At 38.2% G+C, this 24,598-nt stretch overlaps 1 protein-coding gene across 2 annotated transcripts in view; it reads right to left on the bottom strand.

Annotated features, from left to right (window-relative positions):
• Window positions 1-6,983: 6,983 nt before the first annotated feature.
• Window positions 6,984-24,598, bottom strand: part of LOC120539806 (kazal-type serine protease inhibitor domain-containing protein 1-like) — a 57,544-nt gene continuing 39,929 nt past the window's right edge. Inside the window, exons 3-4 of one of the 2 annotated variants that reach the window (XM_039770188.1) lie at window positions 15,084-15,231; window positions 6,984-7,501 (exon numbers count right to left, since the gene is read on the bottom strand). In XM_039770188.1, coding sequence (XP_039626122.1) covers window positions 7,443-7,501; window positions 15,084-15,231 — 207 coding nt within the window. In that variant the 3' untranslated portion in view covers window positions 6,984-7,442. Of the gene's footprint in view, window positions 7,502-15,083; window positions 15,263-24,598 lie in introns of those variants that run through there. The other variant, XM_039770189.1, reaches the window with a different exon arrangement.

The raw sequence follows: 24,598 nt of genomic DNA, 5'->3' as shown, positions 1-24,598 counted from the left end.
CAATGGATTCCACAGTCACCAGATCTCAATCAAACAAAGCACCTTTGGGATGTGGTGGAATAGGGAGATTTGCATCAAGGATGTGCAGCTGACACATCTGCAGGAACTTAGTCATTATGGATCAAAATCCCTGAGAAATGTTTCCAACACTTTGTTAAATTTATGCCATGAAGAATTAACAGCAGTTCTGAAGGCAAAAGGGGGTCCAGCCTCGTACTAGCAAGGTGTACCTAATAAAGTGGCCGGTGAGCACACATATAGCGTACAAGCTATATAATTTAAAATGAAACCAGAGCTGATACATGGATTTAGTTTCTAATACAGCTTTAAAAATGAGTATATCATAAATATGATCAGTACAATAAAAGGCATGATACTGGATGTTAAATGGAAGCACATATTTAATGAAAGTAACCAAATGAAAACCAAAAATGAATTCATCTTCAGAGCTTTATTAAAAAGTTATATGCATGAGGTCACAAAATCTGAACTGCAAATGTCTGGCAGTAGATCAGAAGAAGCAAACACCTACGGAAATCTGTAAATCATAAACATGGAAGAAAAAATGAATGACACCAGAAAATGTTTAGAATGGTTCTCTGTTAATAACAAGCAGTTTGAACATCAGTAAAAAAAGAGACAAGCATAAGGTGCACAGATTTAGCTAGTAGCCCAGTGGTTCAATTTTGCACTGCTCTCTTCAGAAAAGGAGAAGGGTGATAACATTTTGAAAGAAATTGCCTGATATTACTTCTCTTTGGCTGATTCCCAGACATTTCAGCCCTCCCAAAGCATGTAGTTTTTAAATTGCAATTACACTTGCTTTCACTGCCTTCCCAAAAAAGCACAGTAATTTTAAATTGCCATTTAAATATCCTTCATGTTCTTTCTAGTAATGTAAAGTACTATTAATACTATGCCTAAAAAACAGTGTCCTTGCAAAGGTACTGCTGTAACAAAACAGTAAAGTGGGAGCCTGGGAGAGGTCACTGGGGAAAAAGTGTTTTTAATGCCCTATTTATAACAATCTAACATTCTAGGCTGATTATTTTTTACAACAAGGGCTGACTTGTTCATTTATTTATTATCTAAATCAGTGTTGTCTAAGTTTGAGTCATTTGATAGCCAGAATCTGTGTTAGCAGCACTGGGCACAAGTCAAGAACCAACCCTGGACGGGACACCAGTCCTTTATATGGCACATTTACATACTCATATGCTCAGCTACACCATGTCAATCTATAGTCACCACGTCACCTAACACAAACGTCTTTAAGATGTATAAAGAAAAGAAAATACAGAGCAAAGAAGAAAATAAAGAGAGAGATGAACAGGTTTCTTAGTTATATCACCTGGTTATACACCAGAGATGGCTAAATTATTAGTCGTGGGCCACATCCGTACTGCAGAATATTTACAAAATTGCCCTAAAGACCTCACTTGTTTCACCATTTTCCTGTAATACCTGGCAGATTCCACTAGATGGCACACTACTGCCTTTGTCAAAGGCGAGTCTACCCTCTCTACACACAGATATTCATTCTTCACGCCTGACATTACATTGACCGATACTTTAACAATGAATGAACCAATGAAAAGAAAAGAGTTTTTTTTTTTTTACCGAAGTCAGACATATACCAGAGGCCATATGTCTTATTCGCCAAAAAAAAGTGGCAGTTTTCAAAGAATACAGTATCAGCCGCCACTTTTCCACCAAGCATGCTAACTATGCTAGCAATCAGTCAATACAGGAAAGGACGGCTACTGCTCAGAGGTTAGCGGCCAATTTACAGTAACACCAATATATTTTTTCCGACAATCTATTATGACAGCAAAATATTTGCTGTCATTCAAATTAGCAAAAGCCAGCAAGCCTTTCTCTGAAGGGGAGTTTTTAAAAGAATGCATGGTAGAGACAGCAAGTCTCTTGCACCCAGAGAGCAAAAACAAATACGTTTTTGGACATAGGGTCCATAAAGGGGATAACACGATAAGTATTACTTGTACGACAGGTTGTCTGGTGTCATCAAAAGGCTGAAGCTACTGTGAACTTGCGAATGTTACCACAAATGGATCGCCGAACTTGACAGGAAATAACGTTAGGCTATAAAAAAGAATTCAGGATATGGTGAAAGAGGAAAACCCTGAGTTGGATGTAATTTTTCTACACAGCATAATCCACCAGGAAGCACTGTGCAAATCTGTGTTGCAGCTTGATCATGTAATAAAGTTAGTCGTAAAGTTTGTTAACTTCATACGAGCGAAGGGACTTAACCACCGTCAGTTTTTTAAATTCCTTGAAGAAACTGATGATGATCACCATGACTTACTTACAGATTTTGAAAAAAGTATTGAACATCAATATATTATTAGTGCTTCTAGGAAAAGCAAACCAATATAAGCAATGTTCAAGAACCTTCACAGAGTGAAGAAATTTGGATATATTGCCCTAAGTCCCAGATTGTACACGTTTGAGTTAAGCTATGGGCTCCCATAGTCTCCTTTAAAAAACTTGATGAATGCAAAGTAATTGTTATTGCTGTTGTTGTTCATTTTAGATCATTATTCTTCATGTTTCTAAGTTAACTGTTTTATGTTTATTTTATAATTGTGCTTTGTCTTTTTAAATGTGCTGCCATTTTCTGTACTTTGTGGGTGAAAGCACAAGAGGCAGGCCCATCCTTACATCACTTCTGCGGAGTTTTCCTACTGACTTTATACATTTAATAGAAAGAGTAATCCAGCAGTGGGACTGTTGAGGTTGTATTGGTGTTTACTGTGAGCATTGTTATATTCCTAATTGTTCTCTTTTCTTACATTTTTATACTACTGTTTATTGGATTCTGCTCTTGGAACTTTTTTGCTTTGGATTGCCTTTAAAACAAATCATTTTGCCTTACCTTTCCTTTTTTCCCCAGCTTTTCTATTTTTGTTTCTAATTCCTTTTTTTATAAAGAGTCCTTGTTTTGGATTGTCTCTATAAACCAGTGTTGTATGGTTTTCTCTTCTTTGTTAGTCACTTTGATATATTTTGGGACTTTGAGTATATTTTTTACATAGGCCACAGCACGCTGGTAGGAGTTGGCTTAAAATGAATCTCTTCTGGGCAGGCCAGTAAAGCTGTCAGCCTAAGTTATTTAGCAAACTGTGTGTCATAGATAATGCTATCCATCCATCCATTATCCAACCCGCTATATCCTAAATACAGGTTCACGGGGGTCTGCTGGAGCCAATCCCAGTTAACACAGGGCGCAAGGCAGGAAACAAACCCCAGGCAGGGGAGCCAGCCCACCACAGGGCACACACACACACACACACCAAGCACACAGTACAACATCGTAGCCAGAGGATCAGGCTTGAACAGCTGCTCAAAGTAGCCAGCCGTTCCATCACCTGCCATGACTGTGACTCTCAGAGGAAAAGATTCAGATATGTGTAATGCTTCGATTCTTCTATAAGCAGGATGTTAGTCACTAGACCACAGATGGTGTGTCACTTGCTCACAGCCGTCCTTCTCATTTCCCGGTACATACCGGAGTTGCCATCAAGTTGTACACTGCAACTTCTCTCAATGACATCCAGAGTGCCCTGTGAGATTATATATTTCCTTCTGGGAACACCGGTAACACCAACACAACCCTCAGCAACCCTCAGGGTCTTGTCATGGAAAGTCTCCCACATCACATTAGGAGCAGCAGTTGCAATCACGTCTGTAAGTTCTTCATACAAACTGTGTGCAGACTCATTAGAAACAGCCTGATCTTGGAGTCTGGCCAGGTCTAGCCTCATTCTTCTAGTAGGTTGTAGCCTACTGAACCTAAACTGGATCTTCAGAGTAGCAACAACAAGTTTGTGGTCAGAATTCACAAATTGGGCACTTTTGTAGACCATGCAGTTCTGTAGGAGCAAACGGATACTGATATACTTACTTACAGATACTGAGACATCAGAAGTGTGAATTGTCAAATAGAATTCGATCTTTGTAAGAATAAGTGTGGGTTTATACAATGAGTAAGCTCCACGTTACATCGTCACTCTATCTAGGGATGTTTCCTGCATTGTAGCCAGTGCTACTTGTTATGAATTTTTAGTTTTATTTTTCTTAATGGTTTCTGGAGAGCTAAAACTAATTTATATGTCACTTTGGAGCTTTTTCAAGCCCTGGAATCCAAAGGTCACTTTTACTTTTTCTTATGTTAGTTATTTTTTACATTATCTTGCAGCACCATTTTGTAGGATTTTAGTGGTCACATCACAGGTTAAGAGGTATAAAGGTAGGCCGCTTGGACTTTCTGGGTGTCCATGTTTGGGTTCAGTAAAAAGACATAGCACTCTGTTCATTTCAAAGGGTCATTGGTTTTGTAATCTTTTCTGTCTCTGACTATGATTTGAACTCTCTTTTTTGGCCCAGATACAGTACATGCATTTTTCTGGCTTTTCATTTTCTCACTTCCATCTTTTTCAATATATTTTCTATCTTAGTTTATTATATTCATACTCACTTGATTATGACTTTTACTTGCTTTCCTTCACTTCACTTTTTCTGCTGATTCCAATATCAAAAACATTCCGCCATGTACAGTCAGTCAGTCATTTTCTAACCCTCTTATTCCAGACCAGGGTCACGGGGTTGCTGGAGCCTATCCCAGCTAGCACAGAGCACAAGGCAGGAACAAGCCCTGGACAGGGCACCACTCAGTCCCAAGGTGAACACACAAACACATACCCACACACCAAACACAAACTAGAGTCAATTTAAAGTTCACCTAAGCTTCATGTCTTTGGACAGTGGGTGGAAACCAGAAACACCCAGAGGAAACCCACACAAAACAAAGAGGAAATATACAAACTTCTCACAGGGAGGACACAGGATGAAAACCTTGGTCTCCTTACTGCAAGTGTCATTACTGGAGGGAGTCCCAAAAGCACTACTTTCAAAAATTGCCTACTGGTGGTGGGAACAAAGACCCTGACTAGACACTCAAGAACAGAAACAAATCTTTATAAAAACATAAAAGGTTTATTCTTCAAAGGCTGTGCAATATGCAAAACTCCAAAGAGCACAAAGAAAGGCAATCCACAGTGAACAAAGTCCCAATACAGAATCCAAAATCGTAGTCGAAAACACAGTACAGGTTCAAAAAATTCAGTATTCACGAAAGGCAATAGAGCAAGCACAGTAACATAAGAAAACTCTCCACTCCCTAGTGGCAGTCGAAATGAACCGCCAGGAACTATGGAAGGCTCTCCCATAAACAGGGTGGAAGGCTGTTCCTGGAGGTGCTTGGCATGTGGCCCAGCCACTTGGGGAACAACTCACAAAGCAAATGGGATATCACGTAGGTCATTCTCTTTACCAACACACACCTAGAAAAATGTACATAATCAATAAAAAAAACATTAATACAAATGAATGGCATACAATTAAATAAAACAAACATGAAACACAAGTGTGAACACCAGCCAGGGGGAAAATGCTGGCTGAAACATGACAGCAAGTCAGCAGCACTACCACTGCACAACCGTGTATTCCATTTTTAAATTCTGGTTATGTAAATGAGACCTAGATAACAGTAAACAAATATTTTTTTCTGCTTCATTTTTACTAACAAACTAACATGCAATGTTCATTTGGGTCACTCCATTTCTACTCTACTATCTGTACTTGTGGTGGTCTGCTGCATTTCTATAAGATCACATCCTTAATACAGATCAGACATTGCAAAACTTGCCAAACATTTTATGATTCCACTTTAGCCACTACATGCATACATAATGATGAAAAGCCTGGTAGTTTTTATGTTAACAATGTTTTGACTTTACAAATTTTGTAATTTAATTTACCCTTAGGAACCAATAAAGTCAGTCAGTCATTTTTTTAACCCACTTATTTCAGGGTCACATCTTGCTGGAGTCTACCCGAGCTTGCATAGGGCGCAAGGCAGGGACAAATGATGGACCGGTCCATTGCAGGGCAAACACACACAGTCACACACGTGCACACACACCAAACACACACTAGGGCCAATTTAGCATCACCAGTTTAACTAACCAGCATGTCTCTGGACAGTGGGAAGAAACTGCAGCACCAGGAGGAAACCCACACAGACACGCGGAGATGATGGAAACTGCACACAGGGAGGACCAGGGATGCGAACCCCAGTCTCTTTACTGTGAGGCAGCAGTGCTTGAATTAAGTAAAAATACATAAATGAATAATAATAAACACATGCCCTTTCATTTAAATGGACAGTCCAGCCTACTTGACATGAATTACTGAGTACGTACAATACATTTTCTAGCCCTAACTCTATTTAAATATTGGCTGTGGTATAAATATAAGAGAACAGCTTCTGAAAAATATAATGGCCCTATTTTTAGGAGGACAGTGACCATGAAATAAAAAGATCCATTTCACATAATTGCCAGCAAACATTTCCTTCACCATTTTCTTCCATTTGTTTTTTAACGTGGATGTAAGGCTCTTCTCTCTGGCCTCACTCTTGCCCACTTTCAATTTAGGCTCTTTAGAGAAAAAAAACACAGTTATCATATCCCAGTATGTCTTTCAAAAAACACAAAAGGAAAAAAACCAAGAATATTATAACTGAATGGTCCAAAGTGTTTCCAAGAGAAAATATTTCTACATGCTTCTTAGGGTCTCTACTGAGAATAAGCAAAGTAATCCCCTTCTCTTCCAAAAAAGAAATAGTGAAGCATTAAAAAGACTTTGCTAAAAAAAAAATCTCTGACGTGAGCTATTTCTGGAATCTTTCAAAAGCCTGAAGAACAAAAGCAACTGTGGACTACTTTCCTTTTACTTCTTCAAAGGACCGGCTTAGCACTTCAGGGGATGAATGATTGCTCTGTTAGTAACAGTTTGCAGACTTTCTTTACACTATAGAAAGCACTTAATGGACACAAAGAGCTTCATTTACTGCTTATTTATTTATTTCTTTATCTGTGTACAATATGTACTGTATATATGTATGTATTTACTGATTTATTATCTGTAGATAAATAAATTGATCACAGTTTTGCATTTTAAAGGATTTAACTAAAGATTACATGTGAACACACGTAGACATTACCTTCATTAAAACAGCTCTCTCACACCCTCTCCTGGCTTGTCTTACAATGCCTCTCATTTTCTGACTCATCCAAGCTTGGGCAGCATCAATGAAAAACACAGTTTGATTCAAAAGCTAAGAAAGTCTGTACTGGATGACAAAAAAACTGAGAGCAAACAAATCATTATTAGGACGACATAAACAGGGTAAAATCATTTTATCCTACTTTGTTCAGCCAGGAAAACAACCTGAGGTGGCTCAAATAAAGATAACTCTTTAAATTAGAAACGGTCTCAAACCATCAAACATATAGGAAAGATTCCACGTGTTGGCCGAGTTATAATTAGCTGTAGAAAATGTTGTTTAATATTCTTTAATAATAATCCTCATCCTCTGCGCTTTCAGGTTGCAGTTCTTGAACAGGCAAAAAATCTAAAAAAGAGAAATGATAAATGTTTTTAATTTTGTTTGTCCTAAAATAAAGATAAGTAATTAAGAAGTGTTAAGAGATAAATTAAGCCCAGTAAGTAACAGAAGAAATGCAGCGTAACATGCTATGATAAACTACAATGATTAAATAAGCAACTACTACGACCAATCTGTCTTTAATTTGTCATTTTTCAGTTGTGTGTCAATCAATTCCAGATGTAATTCCCCCTGACCGGTTGTCTTTTTGTTCTTTGTATCCTGCTGTGGTAATTTACACTCTGAACTAATCTTTAGAAACACTATACTAATGCTGGGTAGGGCCTCCTTTTGCTCTCAGAATGACCTCAGTTCTTAGTGGATGGATTCCATGAGATGTTGGAAACATTCCTTTGAGATTCTGGTCCATGTGGACATGATTGCTTTACACATTTTATGCAGATTTGTCAACTGCACAGTCATGCTGCAAATCTCCCATTCTACCACATGCCAAAGGTGTTGGATTGAACATGAACATGAAACCAGCTTGAGTTGTTTGCTTTTTGTCTGTGGCATAATGGGTCTGTGGCTAAGCAGCAAGTGGTGATTTAGATTAATAAATAAATAAGTGTCCAGCTCGATCTCCGTCAGTGTGCTGCATGAGTGTGGTGGAGTGATCAAGACCTGCATGTGAGGGTGTGGTCTCTCTTGATTGCTTCAATGGCTTCAAGTGGTCTGTGTTAGAGGCATATAAGGGGAAGATAGACGAGAGATGGCAGGAGAAAAAAGAACCGAGAGAACCAAAAGAACCAGTGGACAAAGAGAGAAAGCCTGAAAGAGCAGGTGAAGGCTTCGCTTGGTTAGCCCATATGGAGGGGTGGAGGCAAAGCGGTCAGGGGCTCCAAAAAGAAACAAGTGATTGGTGTTCTTGGGGTGGATCAGTACCCTGCTAAATTGTTATGGGGTAGCAGGGGACGATTGAAGGTCTCCCTAGGGATTTGGTAGGCGCCAATTTTTTGCATAATGAAGACAGGAAAAGGCAAATTGGGGGGTCATGGCAGACACACCAATGGAGGCAGTAATGGCTAAGCCATGTTTGGAATGAACTGCGGTTACTGACGTCACTCCCCGACTGTGAGACCTGGAAGGGTTAGTCAGTGAGAAACTAAAAAGAGATGTGCTGGGCTGAAGAAGAAAAGAAAAGAGAAATGAGAGGATGGAGGTAAAGCAGGGTGAAACAGGCAGGGCATCGACAGGCAGAAGGATGTGAGAGAGAGAGAGAGATGCAGCACGGATGTCTTGTGTCTGGAGATTTTAAAGAAAGAAGTAAATCCTGACTTTGTTTTACCTTTGTGTTTTTAACATATTTATTGCACTGTTTTCAAATTTATCCTTGAACACAGGAATAATTTATTGGATTATTTATTATTATGCAAGATGCACTGTTTTACTATTTTCTTTGGATTGTCTTTTAAAAGCATTCATAAAATAAAAGTACTTGCAATTATACACCCATCCATTACAGTTAATGTGTGTCCTCACTTGCCATGGCCCAATACTGGGTTATGACTATCAACGGTTGCAGGTTCAAGGGGCTCCCATTTTGTGTTAGGGAGAGTGGGACTAAACTGCACCATCAATGTGAAATGCTGCATTATCATGATGGAAGTAGTTATTAGAATATAAATCAGCTGTGGCCATGAAGAGATGGACGTGGTTAGCAGCAATGCTCAAATAGGCCATGGCATTCAAGTGATGATTGATGAGTATCTTCTTCTTATTCTTTTGGCTGCTCCCCAATGATTGATGGGTATCAAGGGCATAAAATACAGTGGGATGCAAAAGTTTGGGCAACCTTGTTAATAGTCATTATTTTCCTGTATAAATCGTTGGTTGTTACAATAAAAAATGTCAGTTAAATATATCATGTAGGAAACACACAGTGATATTTGAGAAGTGAAATGAAGTTTATTGGATTTACAGAAAGTGTGCAATGATTGTTCAAACAAAATCAGGCAGGTGCATAAATTTGGGCACCACAAAACAGAAATGAAATCAATATTTAGTAGATCCGCCTTTTGCAGAAATTACAGCCTCTAAACGCTTCCTGTAGGTTCAAATGAGAGTCTGGATTGTGGTTGAAGGTATTTTGGACCATTCCTCTTTACAAAACATCTCTAGTTCATTCAGGTTTGATGGCTTCCAAGCATGGACAGCTCTCTTTAACTCACACCACAGATTTTCAATTATATTCAGGTCTGGGGACTGAGATGGCCATTCCAGAACGTTGTACTTGTTCCTCTGCATGAATGCCTTAGTGGATTTTGAGCAGTGTTCCGGGTCGTTGTCTTGTTGGAAGATCCAGCCCTGGCGCAGCTTCAGCTTTGTCACTGATTCCTGGACATTGGTCTCCAGAATCTGCTGATACTGAGTGGAATCCATGCGTCCCTCAACTTTGACAAGATTCCCAGTCCCTGCACTGGCCACACAGCCCACAGCATGATGGAACCACCACCATATTTTACTGTAGGTAGCAGGTGTTTTTCTTGGAATGCTGTGTTCTTTTTCCTCCATGCATAACACCCTTGTTATGTCCAAATAACTCAATTTTAGTTTCATCAGTCCACAGCACCTTATTCCAAAATGAAGCTGGCTTGTCAAATGTGCTTGAGCATACCTCAAGCGGCTCTGTTTGTGCTGTGGGCGGAGAAAAGGCTTCCTCTGCATCACTCTCGCATACAGCATCTCCTTGTGTAAAGTGCGCCGAATGGTTGAACGATGCACAGTGACTCCATCTGCTGCAAGATGATGTTGTAGGTCTTTGGTGCTGGTCTGTGGGTTGACTCTGACTGTTCTCACCATTCGTCGCTTCTGTCTATCCGAAATCTTTCTTGGTCTGCCACTTTGAGCCTTAACTTGAACTGAGCCTGTGGTCTTCCATTTCCTCAATATGTTCCTAACTGTGGAAACAGACAGCTTAAATCTCTGGGACAGCTTTCTGTATCCTTCCCCTAAACCATGATGGTGAACAATCTTTGTCTTCAGGTCATTTGAGAGTTGTTTTGTGACCCCCATGTTGCTACTCTTCAGAGAAAATTAAAGGAAGAGGGAAACTTACAATTGACCCCCTTAAATACTCTTTCTCATTATAGGATTCACCTGTGTATGTAGGTCAGGGGTCACTGAGCTTACTAAGCCAATTTGAGTTCCAATAATTAGTTCTAAAAGTTTTGGAATCAATAAAATGACAACGGTGCCCAAATTTATGCACCTGCCTGATTTTGTTTGAACAATTATTGCACACTTTCTGTAAATCCAATAAACTTCATTTCACTTCTCAAATATCACTGTGTGTGTCTCCTATATGATATATTTAACTGACATTTTTTATCGTAACAACAAACGATTTATACAGGAAAATAATGACTATTAACAAGGTTGCCCAAACTTTTGCATCCCACTGTATGTCACAAAAACATTCCCCACACTGGTACTACACCATCATCAGCCTGCACTGTTCACTCAAGGCAGGTTTGTGCATAGATTCATGCTGTTAGTGCCAAATATGTGTGCCTCAGCAGAAATCTGAAGCTACATTTCATTTTCTGTCTTTAGATGTCCAGTTTTGGTGAACACGTGCCCCCTGCAGCTTCAGCTTTCTATTCTTGCCTATCAGCAGTGAAACCAGTAGAAGTCTTCTGCTGTTGTAGCCCATCCACCTTTTATGTGATGCGTTCTTGCTACATGATTGGCTGATTGGATAATTGCATGGATAAGCAAGTGTACAGGTGTTCCTAATAATATGTCACTGTTACCCAAACCAAACAGAGAGAATAGCTGGAAAAAACATTTCATCAGCAGCAACAGACACAACACCAGACCTTTATATTAGCATTAATAGGGTCACTTTTTTCATGCATACAGTGAAATTCTTACTTGCATATTTTAATCAACATCACTTTGGCACTGTTCAGCGCCATGATTAGTGAGTAGAATGACCTTACTTTGAAACTTCTGTGTCTCTTAACTAAAAAATCTCAAAGCACATTTTACAACATTGTCTACCAATTAGAGATATATTAACTTTCATTCAAATTGTATTCCAGGTCGAAAGAAAAGAAATGTGACAGATAAAATAATCAACATTATATATCCATAACATGTTGCAAACCTTCCTAAAAGTCCCAGAAGGCTAAAACAAAATGAACAAAATGTATCCAAGAATGAAGGACTCCAACTTATGCAATACAATGCTGTATGATACCAAGAGTGTAAAGATGCAAGTGGGCCCAGTTTCATGAGATTCAACGTTTGGCTGCTTCAGACCCTGAACCCCATGATGTTTATTGTCTACAGGAACAGAAATGAAATGAAGTTTTTGTTTCTGCTTTTTCACTGCCATATTTTATGTTAGTCATGTTTGTTCTGTTAACATTAATTCAATGTTATTTACTAGATTGATTAATAATTTTAATACCTCTGGAAGCTACTGGGACAAATTTTATTGATGTCTGCATTACTATTTATTTAATGAGATATATGTATGTGTGAATGTAAAAATCACGTTTTCAATACTGTATTATTTTAAACAGTAAAAGTAGGATTATTATTGTGTTGTCTTCCCTAATTAGTTGTTTAAAATACTTAGTATATACAATGACCAAAGCATACAGTTTGTTATTTTGTTAAGTTTTAGATTGGATGATTATACTGTGTAGTTAACTGACACTTTATTTGTCTAAATACTGACAAAGCAATTATGCAAAAACCAAGCACTGAACGTAAACAGCATGAATGTGAGCAAAAATAAAAAGAAGAGGGCAACTCTAAGTGTTCTGCTTTAGCAAGTTATAGTCACATATTTATAACTATATTTTGCCATTTTCATACACTACTGAGTGGTAGAATCCTGGTGTACATTACAGATTGGCAAATTTTTGTAATTTTTATTCTTTCATCTACTGCATCGTGCAGTGCTTGACGATATACATCAAAAGGACTTTTTGAGCCGTCAGTATTGAGTAATCCATGTCTAGAAATGTGAATTTACCAGAAACACTTCATATTTTAAATGAAATGTGAGATTTTAAGAGTTTTAACATTTGGGGAACTTTATTATTGCTCATCTTAGACGCCTCATTCTCTTTAAGGTACATGATAGCTGTGCCTCAGTATTCATGCTGTCACATATTTAGAAAGTAATCATAAAGCCAAACAAAACCCCACCTAACAGGCCAAGAGTTTGAAATCGACAGATTTCACCATGCAATCCCTAAAACATCCAAAATTTGTGAATAGCTGCTGTTTGGAAAGGTTTATCCAACTTCTGTATTATCTATATCTATTATTTATTTATTATATTACATATTTATTGACTATATTTATGTATCGAGATTGTATAATACCATACATTGCATCAATGTTCATATTGCTTGCTACACGTCAACGTTGCTGCTACTTCTTTGTCTTGTCTTTGCACAATGTCTTGTAATGTTTGTGTTTCAATTTTAAATTTTAATTTTAATTGTAATTCTATTTTGAATTTAATTTTAATTTTTTATTTGCACTTTATGTTCTTACACTGTGGACCCTGAGGTTCGCAATTTCGTCTATCTGTATACTTTTATAGGGTTGAGATGACAATAAGGTTCGCTTTGACTTTGACTTTTCTCAATAGGCGGTCATCTGTGGAATCTTTGTTGCCTTTATGGGGTCAAAAATGAATTGAACACAGGGTGGGAATATATCTGTTTCCTGTACAGTCTGGAATTCACTGTCCATGAGAAAGACATCTAACCACAACCTGTCCTAACCCACTAATACATCAATAAAAAGTGCAGCAATTGTTGACCCATGAAGGAGAGGGAGCTTGCTCTTCATCATGAGAAGTAAAAAAAAAGAGAATGTGTTGTAGTGGCTGCAGACAGTGCGCTCACATATATCAAAGACAAATCAACAGTTTTGTATCTTGTTTTTTATATGTGTTTACAAGGAATAACAAAAATACTATACTTTGAGTCAAATACAAAATAAAAAATCCTGATTTGGTTTAACAGACACACATATGTTTGTTTCATGTGTTTTTGAGAGAGAATTCGTGTTTTTTTATGAAATTTCAATATGTGACAAAAATAAGACTTTACAGCTTCTATTTTGTTCATTTGTTATATCTATGCTCGTCTGCAAGATATTAGTAATGCTGCTGCTTGTATATGTTTATGAAGGTAAAAAATGTGTCACTTCACAAAAGCATAAGCTGCATCTAGAATGCCACATTTTCAAACAGAACAACCCAAATTTGCATTTTTTCACTGAAAAGCCAATGTGTACGCAGGCTGATTTGTCTGGATAAGTGACAGAATTTTGCCAACGTTAGTTGTTTAGAAATATAGTCACAGAGGCAACTGACAAATTATCAAGTAATCTCGGCAGTCAACTGAAGTTCAATCTTTCATGAGCTCTTCAATCTCATGTTTAATTGAGGAGCAGACAAGGCTCTAACTGTAACAAAGAGATTTGCTGAATTAATTCCAATGAAGGAAATGACCATGATAGATGACATTTTGGGACTTTAGATGGGCTAGAGGCAGACAGACATGTGCTGTCATCGTGACTACTAATGGGGCAACATCGGTTGTTGCCTACAAAACAAATACTGAGGTGAAATTCAGGCGATAGTAGAATTAGAATTCTAAACTTAGCATTCTGTTTTACATCAGGAAATGCTGCACCATGTAAAAAATATAAACAGTATTCTGCAAAAGCAGCTAAGTCATAACTAATTTTAGCAGGAACCATATAAACCACAAACCACACTGAAGCTGTTTTTTTTAAAATGGTGGGAGGACATCAGCAACCTAAGCCTGTTTAAAATGAATTTACTTGGTGCAGTGATGCAAGGTCATTATAAACTAATAACGGATTTCCATAGCAGCATTTGTGCCTTTGGAATGAAGTGTAGCCTTTGTTGAAAGAAACTAGCTTCTGATGGCAACTTTGGCCCATTTCAGTATGAAACAGGATATGTGACTGAAGAGGATATAAGCATGAAATAGGAAAAAATTCAACAAAGGACCTGGAGTTGGAGACATTATTTTTTATCAGTATCTTACACCGAGTTGTCACAAAACAAATTATTTTCTCCTGAGACATTATTTATATATGTTTCAGATATTTATATTTGTGAAGGGTGAAAAATTAACATGTGCAAGTCAAACCTGTGCTCTCATGTCAGTAACCGATGCATTAGTCACAGCAAAATTGCCTGCTGATAATATGGAGTCACTGAGTAAAGCATAAAGATGCCAAGTCATGGAGGGCTATACTTAGAAATAACAGTGTGACTACAGATTTTCTTCCTTTTTTAACAACTGTATGGTTTCTGTTTCCCATACAGCTCTAAAAAATTGTTAAAAATTTGGCCCACACTTAACAGACATTGTCAAAAGAGACATGCACTTAAAAATCTGCTTGAAACCCCTACTTTATTCAATAGATCAAGAAAGCTAGAAAGAAAGTACAGTAGACTCTTTCAAGCAGATGGCACCTACTACAGCATAGTCAATGACCATTTGAAAGTCTTGATGTTTTGGCATTCAGCAGCATTTACCTTCATCCACTACAGTGAGATTAGCAGAAGCCATCACTCTGCCAAATTTGTTTGAAGCCACACAGTGATACATCCCAGCATCATGTTTTCTGAGAGTCTCGATCTGCAGCCAGCTTGAAAGTTCATAATGCATTGGTCCTCCTCGGCACTAATAACACAGGAAATGAAGGACCAGAAGCCTACATTAATAAGTAAGAAGAACTTAAACAGCATTTTGTACAATTATTTATAAAATGTATTAAAGAAATGCCTTCATGCTTATTTGATCTAATTAGAACATACAGAACAGTTAGTGGCCACTTTATTAGTTACATCAATCTGATACCACTTAGAACTCCTTAATTCTCTCCAGAACTGTCCAAATTCTTTGAGCTATGAATTTAGCAAGGATACAGAAATGTTCCTTAAGAATTTTGGTCCATATTGGCTTTAAACAGCAGTGAAGTTCAATCAATCTTTGATGAAGCACTAAGGTCTGTGTATTGACTACACCTTGCATTCATTGCCCAACCTGCCAATGAAATATTCGTTTTCCTATACATTATATATATATTATGTTTCTACTTATTATTATACCTGTAATTGGTTTATTATTTTTATCAATATTATACTGTTGCTCATTTTTTCATTTTATTATTCTAGGGGGCTCCTCCCCCTGCTCGCTTCGCTCGCCCACCCCCATGTTTGGTTTACCGGATATACAATAAAATACAATTTATTTTTTGTATAAACCAAAATCACACAAGAAATGCCACAATGGGCTTTAACAGGCCCTGCCTCCTGACAGCCCCCCAACCTTGACCCTCTAAGAAGACCAAAAAAAACTCCCCAAAAAAAATCCTTGTAGGGAAAAAATCGAAGAAACCTATGGAAAGGCAGTTCAAAGAGAGACCCCTTTCCAGGTAGGTTGGGCGTGGAGTGGGTGTCAAAAAGAAGGGGGTCAATACAATACAGTACAATACATAGAACAGAATAAATCCTCAATACAGTATAAAAATAAAAATTCTAGAAGTACGGAGTAGAATTTCACATTAGATGATATCACATAACATGATTTGGATTTGTTTTAAGTCCTGGAGACCTCATTCATCAAGCTGCCTCCCCCATTTTGCCATTCCACACCTGAAATAGCACTAATCCGATGAAAGGACCCCTCTTTCCCACGGTTCCTGCGATCCTCCATCATCGTCCTTTCTTGCAGGACGTATAACGCTGCTCACGTTGTCAGGGGCGGGTTCCTGCTGTCGTGCTGCCCTTCGATCTTTTTAAAGCCTGTATAGCCGCTGTCCTTTTTGCTACTTTGTGTCTCTGCTGCTCGCGTTGTGATCGCTTCTCTGTGATCATAAATATACACCTGACCAAATTGTGTTTTCCTTGAAATTAAACTTGTCATTGCTTTAACTGTTGCGTCTCCACAGATTCTCATAGCGTATATTCCATTATTGTGTAAATCTACGTTTTGTGCATTGAATCTTGCGAATGTGAAAAGACTTTTTCTGCTCTTTTCCTTTTATTTCTAAGCTCGCTTTGTCCTGCTATTTTTTCAATTACACCTGGTCCTAATGATTTCCTTTTTTTTGCGATAATGAAATATTTTATTTGTCGACGTTTCATTTATAATGTATTGTCCTTTATATGCTTTATATGCACTGAGACACCTGTATCTGTGTGTGCTGCTTCCCTTTACACTACTGATTTTTTTTTGCCCATTCTCTTTCATCTCGCAGTTCTTTTATTTGTTTTTCGTGATCTTAACGTGAAGATCACGTATCGTCTTCTAATCATTCATTCCACAGGTTTTTTTTATAATAGAGAGACATTCTTGGTTTCTATTATTGTTATTATCGGTCTGTGAGAAAGCATTTCTTGGACTCTGCCAAGAATTTTTACTTCCCTGAGATTTCCCCCAGGCATGGAGAACCCCACAAACACTGTACCCTACACATGCTGCAGCACCCAGGCAAGTAAACAGTCAGCTCACTGACATCACCTCGACTAAACAGATGAGAAAAAGAGAGACAATGTGGCCCAATAGCTATAGCAACATTCATTCTGCCAGTATTCATCTGATAGGTAAGCAGATAGACAGAGCTTTATTTGTCTGGCTTTTTACAGAAGCTCTTTAAGTAAATAAACACATAAACAGATACATATATATATATATATATATATATATATATATATATATATATATACAAACTGTGGTATGTGCACACAACATAATGACTAAAAACAAAGAAAATTGACTTGGCAGTCCCAGTCACAGTGAGGCATTATACAGGTGTTTTACTGTTGGTATATAGGAGACACTGTTGCATTTCTTAATGCATTTCTGCTGAATAATTTGTTGACAAAAAGTATTCAGTGTTAGTGTGTCAGTTTTGTTTGAATTCTCTCCTTTGCCAATTGTAGTTGGAGAGAGGAGCCCTGTTGAGGACCTCTTTTGCCGCTGGAGGGAACTCTTGGGTAAGTGGGGGTTGTAACTGAGCTTCCTTGCTCTCATCTGTCTGACAGAGAAGTGCTTCCAAAGTATACTAGTGATGTACTGGAAATACTTCAGGCACATCCTCCTCAGCCAGGTGAGTCAAAATCAGGAGTGGAGAGAGACAAAGCTCACCTGGAGTGGAGGTGAAGAAAGAAACAAATTAACAAAAGGAAAGGAAAAAAAGAAGAGTAAATAACACCTTATTATTTGTAATAAAGAAGAAGACATCACAGACATACCGGCCATTGTTTGGGTAGCTCTGAAAATGTCATTTTTCTTTTAGTTTTTAGAATATAAATAAAAAGATACAAAAAAATTTTGACGTGAGTGTTAGTAGGTTTTGCACCCTAAGAATCAAGTTACCTGAACTATTCTATAACATTTCAGTATTTACTGCTCTGATGCTGATCTTTCTGATCATAAAATAGGTCATTACAGTAGCAATTGACGAGCAGAATTCATAATTAATTGCAGAATTACGCTATTTGAGGGTTCCTCTAGAGTGCCTCTTTCTCTTGCACAATTTGACTCAAAAACTAATCAGCACACCATCACCTCATAACAGGCTTAAGTTTCACATTTGGTATTTTTCTGTCCAGCAATTTTAGCTGTAGACCATCATCAAGAAGCTGTGACACACAGATGCACACGCAAACACACACCCATCATTGAGATATTGATGTTTTCGGCATCAAGGGACCTTAAAACGTAGAGATCGGTTAAAAACCAGAGATTGAAATTTTTAATGACTCTGAAGCATTCACACCCTCCACATAGTCAATAGGTTATGGTTGGGGAGGGCAGAAAGCAAAAAATAAAGAAAATGTCATTTAAATTAGATCATGTTGATCTTAATTATGTAAACTAAGCTGCAAAAGTGCTATATTTTAATAATCCATATTCACTGCATGTAAACATAAAATGTATAAATAATATAACTGCCTATGAAAAATGTGTGAAATCTTCCAGTCTGTTTCAATTATATTTGATATTTCATCCTAACCTTTATTTATACTCATTGCAAAGCTTAATTTAATTGGGAATTGCAGGCACTTTACACTTGAATGGAATGTCTGTTGGTATGATTATCAGGCCCACTGCTGCCAGGAGGGCCACAGAGGTGGGAGTGAGTACTGTACAGCCCTTTAGCACCAACATTCCAGGAGGAAAAGCCAAGCTACAGGACTCTTGAATGGCCCACAATTCCTCTAAATGGCAAACAGACATGACGAGAAGATAAAAAAAAATTTTTTATTATACAAGTCCATAAATGAACTGAAATGTCAAAAAACAGAAATGAAAACACAAATCTGAAAATGCAGAATATGACAAAAGTATCCAAAGCAATAAAAAAATAACATCCAAAACAAGCAAAAGGACATAATAAACCAAAAGCATTTAAACATTGGGAAAAAATGACTAAAGAATAGTTAATTCTGCATAGTAACAGATACTGACATGAAGAGTCAGGGGCAAAATGCAGGCAAAAGAAAGGGCTAAGTTCAGAGCCCAAGTCCACTTCTCATAATGAAAAGTATCCATGAAATGAAAATGCTTTATCCTGCAATCTTTCCAGCGCTTATAGTCACCTTTATTACAAAGTTGTGGGGGTTATAAAAATGCATTTTGTATTATCACAGTAAAGTGATTTAAACTTTAAAAAACTTATATTAGGTAATCTCATTTCTACTTTAAGTACTGTATATGTTATGGCAGTCCTGGGGCCTCATGTATAAACGGTGCGTACGCACAGAAATGTTGCGTAAGAATGTTTCCACGTTCAAATCGCGATGTATACAACCTAAACTTGGCATAAAGCCAAGCTCATTTCCACAGTACCTCATACCCTGTCGTATGCAAGTTCTCTGCTCAGTTTTGCAGACTGGCAGCACCCAGCGTCAAAGCAGTGCTACTGTTCCTGTGTGGTTATCCTTTCTTTTCCTGACGCGGCTTTATAAATACACTAAAATTAACCGCATATTGTTTATTAGTTTAATGCACCTGATTGCAATTAACCAGTAGCAATATAATGGTCCACGGAATGGTCAAACTATTCAGCTATTAAGCACTTTATTTTACTTGTTTCAGCTGCTCCTGTTAGGGGTTGCCACAGCAGATCATCTTTTTCCATATTACTCTCACTGCACCACTCGGAGCACCTGATCGGAAAGAGAATTATCGGTATACAGCATCAAGCACATGGTGCCTCAGCCATGCTTCCTATTTGAACTGTTTCTCACACAGCAAACGCTTCAAACCTTTCCTGTACAGACCTCGCGGTTCAGAAAGAGCTTCATCCCAAGAGCTCTAAACGCACTCAATCAAGTGCTCCTTGTAGAACTGTTTGTACTTATAAGTAGAATTACCTCACTGTAAACTTGCACTACAGTTATAATATTGCACAACCTGAACCACTTTATAAAGTGCGTATTTACATATGATGACAATATCATTTTTAAGATGAAATGCAGCAAAATAGGTTTATTATATTATACAGATAAAAGTTTAACTTCATTTAAATAATCTATATTGTAAATAATTAGTTGTTACTGCCTCGCACTGTATGCTTCACTGGGACTGGCGTGAAGGATAGAATAATTAAACATGTACTACAAAAATATCTCAATGTTCCTTGAAAATTTTGAAGAATTGGCGCTCTAAGCTTACAGATGGCTTAATGTCTATTACAGAGTTGATTGTGTGGCAATCGGTTACTTGGAGAACGAAAAGGAAGGAGAGGAATTGGAGGTTAGTACTTTTGAAAGAGACAGTACTGCAGGGGCGGCCCTATGCAGGTGCACAGTTTGCACTTGCACAGGGCCGCCAAATGCAAGGGGCTGCCACGCCAATATATATCTATACTAATAAAAGGCAAAGCCCTCACTGACTGACTGGCTGACTGACTGACTGACTGACTGACTCACTCACTCACTCACTCACTCACTCACTCACTCACTCACTCACTCACTCACTCATCACTAAATTCTCCAACTTCCCATGTAGGTAGAAGGCTGAAATTTGGCAGGCTCATTCCTTACAACTTACTTACAAAAGTTAAACATCTTTCATTTCAAAATTCTACGCGTAACGGTCATAACTGGAACCTACTTACGTACATATATACGGCCATAGCCTGCAGCTCGGTTGCTGTGTGAGGCGGAGTTGCGTCCTCCATCATCATGCCTCCCATGTAATTGAGTGCCTGCCCATATAAGGCTGTCCATCAGCAATAATCCAACAGACATGCTGCCGCTAAATATTCACGGGTGAAGGACTGTGCTTATGCAAACGAAGATGAGATGGTCAGGGATAGACTAGTGTTTGGCACAAACTCAGCGAAAGTGCGAGAGAAACTTTTAAGTGCTGGGTCTTAGATAACATTAAATAAAGCCGTGGACATCGCAAGATCACACGTGATAGCACAAGCACAGCTGAGAACCTTCGATGCATGTACTCCGAGCTGCTCACGTGAACTGACTGTGAACGCAGTATGCAGAGAACAAGCCAGAGCTCCAAAGAGCGCTGAACAAAAAAAGCATTACACAATTGAGAAGGCAGCAAAAGAATATGAAGCGAGTGACGCATACAAGCATATTCATAAGTGCAGCTACTGCAGAAACAAAGCACGGTGTAAACCTTAAGCTTAAATTAAGTTCATAGACACGCTGCCGCTGGCGTTTGTCATGCCTACGACGAATACGATATTGGCAAGATACAAGTTTAATGAGAAAATGCAGGGTATAAACGAGTCTTTCGATCACATTGTAACGGAGTTAAAATTGCTGGTGAAGGACTGTGCTTATGCAAACGAATAGGAAAGCAAGGTGTAAAGCTTAAGTTTAAATTAAGTTCATAGACACGCTGAAGCTGGCGTTTGTCATGCATAAGATGAATACGATATTCGCGAGATACAAGTTTAATGAAAGGACGCAGGGTATAAACGAGTCTTTCGATCACTTTGTAACGGAGTTAAAATTGCTGGTGAAGGACTGTGCTTATGCAAACGAAGATAAGATGGTCAGGGATAGAATAGTGTTTGGCACAAACTCAGCAAAAGTGCGAGAGAAATGTTTAAGTGCCGGGTCTGAGCTAACATTAAATGAAGCAGTGGACATCGCAAGATTGCACGAGATAGCACAAGCACAGCTGAGAACCTTCAATGCATGTACTCCAAGCGGCTCACGTGAACTGATTGTGAACGCAGTACGCAGACAACAAGGAAGAGCTCCAAAGAGCGCTGAACAAAAAACGCATTACACAATTGAGAAGGCAATAGAATATGAAGCGACTGACGCATACACGCATATTCATAAGTTCACCTACTGTGGAAACAAACCACACGGTGGAAAAAGTCAATGCCCAGCTAAAGAAAGACAGTGTAAAAAATGTGGTAAATTGAACCACTTCGCTAAAGTTTGCAGGAATGGGAAAGGTAAACCCATGCATGCAGTGTGTGATGTCTCAGATAAAGAGGAAGATGAGCTGTTTATTGATGCAGTAAGAAAGGGACAACCCTCTGAAGCTGAACAAGCCTTTGTAGACATATCAATAGGAAAGCAAGGTGTAAAGCTTAAGTTTAAATTATGTTCATAGACACGCTGTCGCTAAATATTCACAGGCAAATCCACAACTTAATACCAGGAATGCCTGTTAAACATCTTAGATTCACGAGTACCGATTTGGGTGGTGATCACTTCAATGAATGAAACCTGTTATCTTTACAATGGTTGACAACGAAGATGAGATGGTCAGGGATAGACTAGACAAACACGGAAAGTAACTTGAACACAACACATCCTCCAAATACGAACCTGATTGAAACAAATAATAATAACCAAATCCTTGATGACAGCAACACTCATAACAGTCACAAAACAATTACATTGACAATCATGTTACGTTATTTTTTAAATGTTTCCTTTTCTTTTCATAACTTCTTTAACACACTACTTCTCCGCTCCGAAGCGCAGGTATTTTGCTAGTTGAATATAAAACAGAAAGAGAAAATAATGACACAGCTAAAAACGCAGCGGCAAATTTCGACGAAAGTTAAACGCTTGTGTCATGAGCACGAGGTGGCTATGCAGTGTCCGCAACAGACGTGGCCATCCTCCCTGCATAAGATACCATATTGGCATTGGCGGGCAAATGGGCCACCGATTTTTTCTCTGCCCAGGGCCTCCCCGAGCCTAGAGCTGCCCCTGAGTACTGCTGCAATAAATTATTTCATCGAAGGTTGCGCACAATCACTGCGCCACCGTGTTTCCCTGTTTAATAGCATGCTTTAACTCCTATCATCATGAAAATAATATCACATATAAATCTCAGTATTTTAGTTACTCAGAGAGCTGTAATATCACAAATGTAATGGATTCTGTGTCCTGTCGGAGGTAGAGAAAGCCAGTTTAAGAAGCACGTAGTAATTCACACACATAGAGCACATAGAAGAACACATACAAAACAAAGCATTTAACATGCTACTTTACTTACGATGAGAATTTCGAAATTAAAGTTGTCATTTCCTGCTTTTTCCCCACTGTGTGGCTTTTTTTTTCTCTGTACCCTAATAAGCTTTCATATCACACTCAGACGGTGGGCTATGACCCGCCTTTTCACAGCGACTTTGATATGTAACCAATTCTTTTTTATTTCGGGCACTGTGCGACTTTGTGAACTTGAGCTTTCGAGTTTCTTCGACACACTATGTCACTCGATCAGCTTCCTTTCGTTGTTTATACCACTGTTTAAACCAACAAATAGTACATTTTTCCTTCCCTCCACTTGTTATTCGCTGAAATTCTTATATTTTCCCTCTTGCTTTTCCCATTGTCTTTTAACAGAACAATGAGCTTAAGGGCTATTTATATTGATTTGCATATTCAAAGAGACGTAATTCTGGGAGGAGTTGGGGCAGGACAGCGGGCGCGTGCACGAGCGTTACTTTTCACACTGACCGGGATTTATGTAGCGGAAGAACGCGGAAGTTGGCGAACACACAGATTCCTGCATCTGGATTTTTCTGTGCGCAACACATTTCGGCTTTTGTGCTTACGTAATGTTATTGTGCGAATTCTACGCACAGTGTTATGTATGAGGCCCCTGGTTCTTTCAGTAAGTTAAAAAATTCTGTAGTATGCCAAATAGAACGTATAAGTTTTCAAATATCCATTATTATACCTTATAAATTACAACCAAAATACCCAGTGGGGCTCAAATCTGTAAAAAAATTATTTTGTTCATCCATATTGGATTGCAGGTATTCAGTATATAGTCCTTATTTTAATGGGTACAAATTAGGTGAAATTCTTACTTGCATGTGTTAACATGTTGCCACTCTAGAATACCTTCGTTATACAATCGACTAACATAAGAGTCATAATGATATATATCTCTGAATAAAATTAATTTGAATTACAACTCTTCATTTCTTAATAAGCAACATTGTAATGATTCTTTCTTAGCACTGGAATTCACCAAATCCATCCATCCATTATCCAACCCGCTATATCCTATCTACAGGGTCATGGGGATCTGCTGGAGCCACTTCCACTCAACAGAGGGCGCAGGGGCAGAATTCACCAAATAGTTTTAAAAATTCAATTTTCCTACTAGTCATTCACAGTTAATGTTAAATACTTTGCAAAACGTTTTGAATACGAAGAATATTGTGATGCATACTTTGAAATGACTCACATTCAGCATACAATTAAAAAATAAATATGGCATATAAATCCTCCTAAAGCAGGGGTTGCCAGCTCCGGTCCTGGAGGACCACGATGGCTATAGGTTTTCATTCCAACCCTTTTCTTAATGAGTGACCTGTTTTTGATGCTAATTAACTTTTTTTTAATTAATTTTAATTGACTTGCTCTTGAACACTCAGACTCCTCAATTGTTTCTTTTTCCTTAATTAGCACCCAAACAATAATAAGATACAAAATGAGCCAAAACAACTGGTGTCCATCATACAATATCTGAAAAATAAAGAAAGGTGAAGGGCTCAAAAATGCTGATCTGCTCAGGTCCCCAA

The sequence above is a fragment of the Polypterus senegalus genome, chromosome 11 (assembly GCF_016835505.1).
Source record: "Polypterus senegalus isolate Bchr_013 chromosome 11, ASM1683550v1, whole genome shotgun sequence".
NCBI lineage: Eukaryota > Metazoa > Chordata > Cladistia > Polypteriformes > Polypteridae > Polypterus > Polypterus senegalus.
The sequence above is the reverse complement of the archived record's forward strand: the minus strand, read 5'-3'. Positions and strand labels throughout refer to the sequence as shown.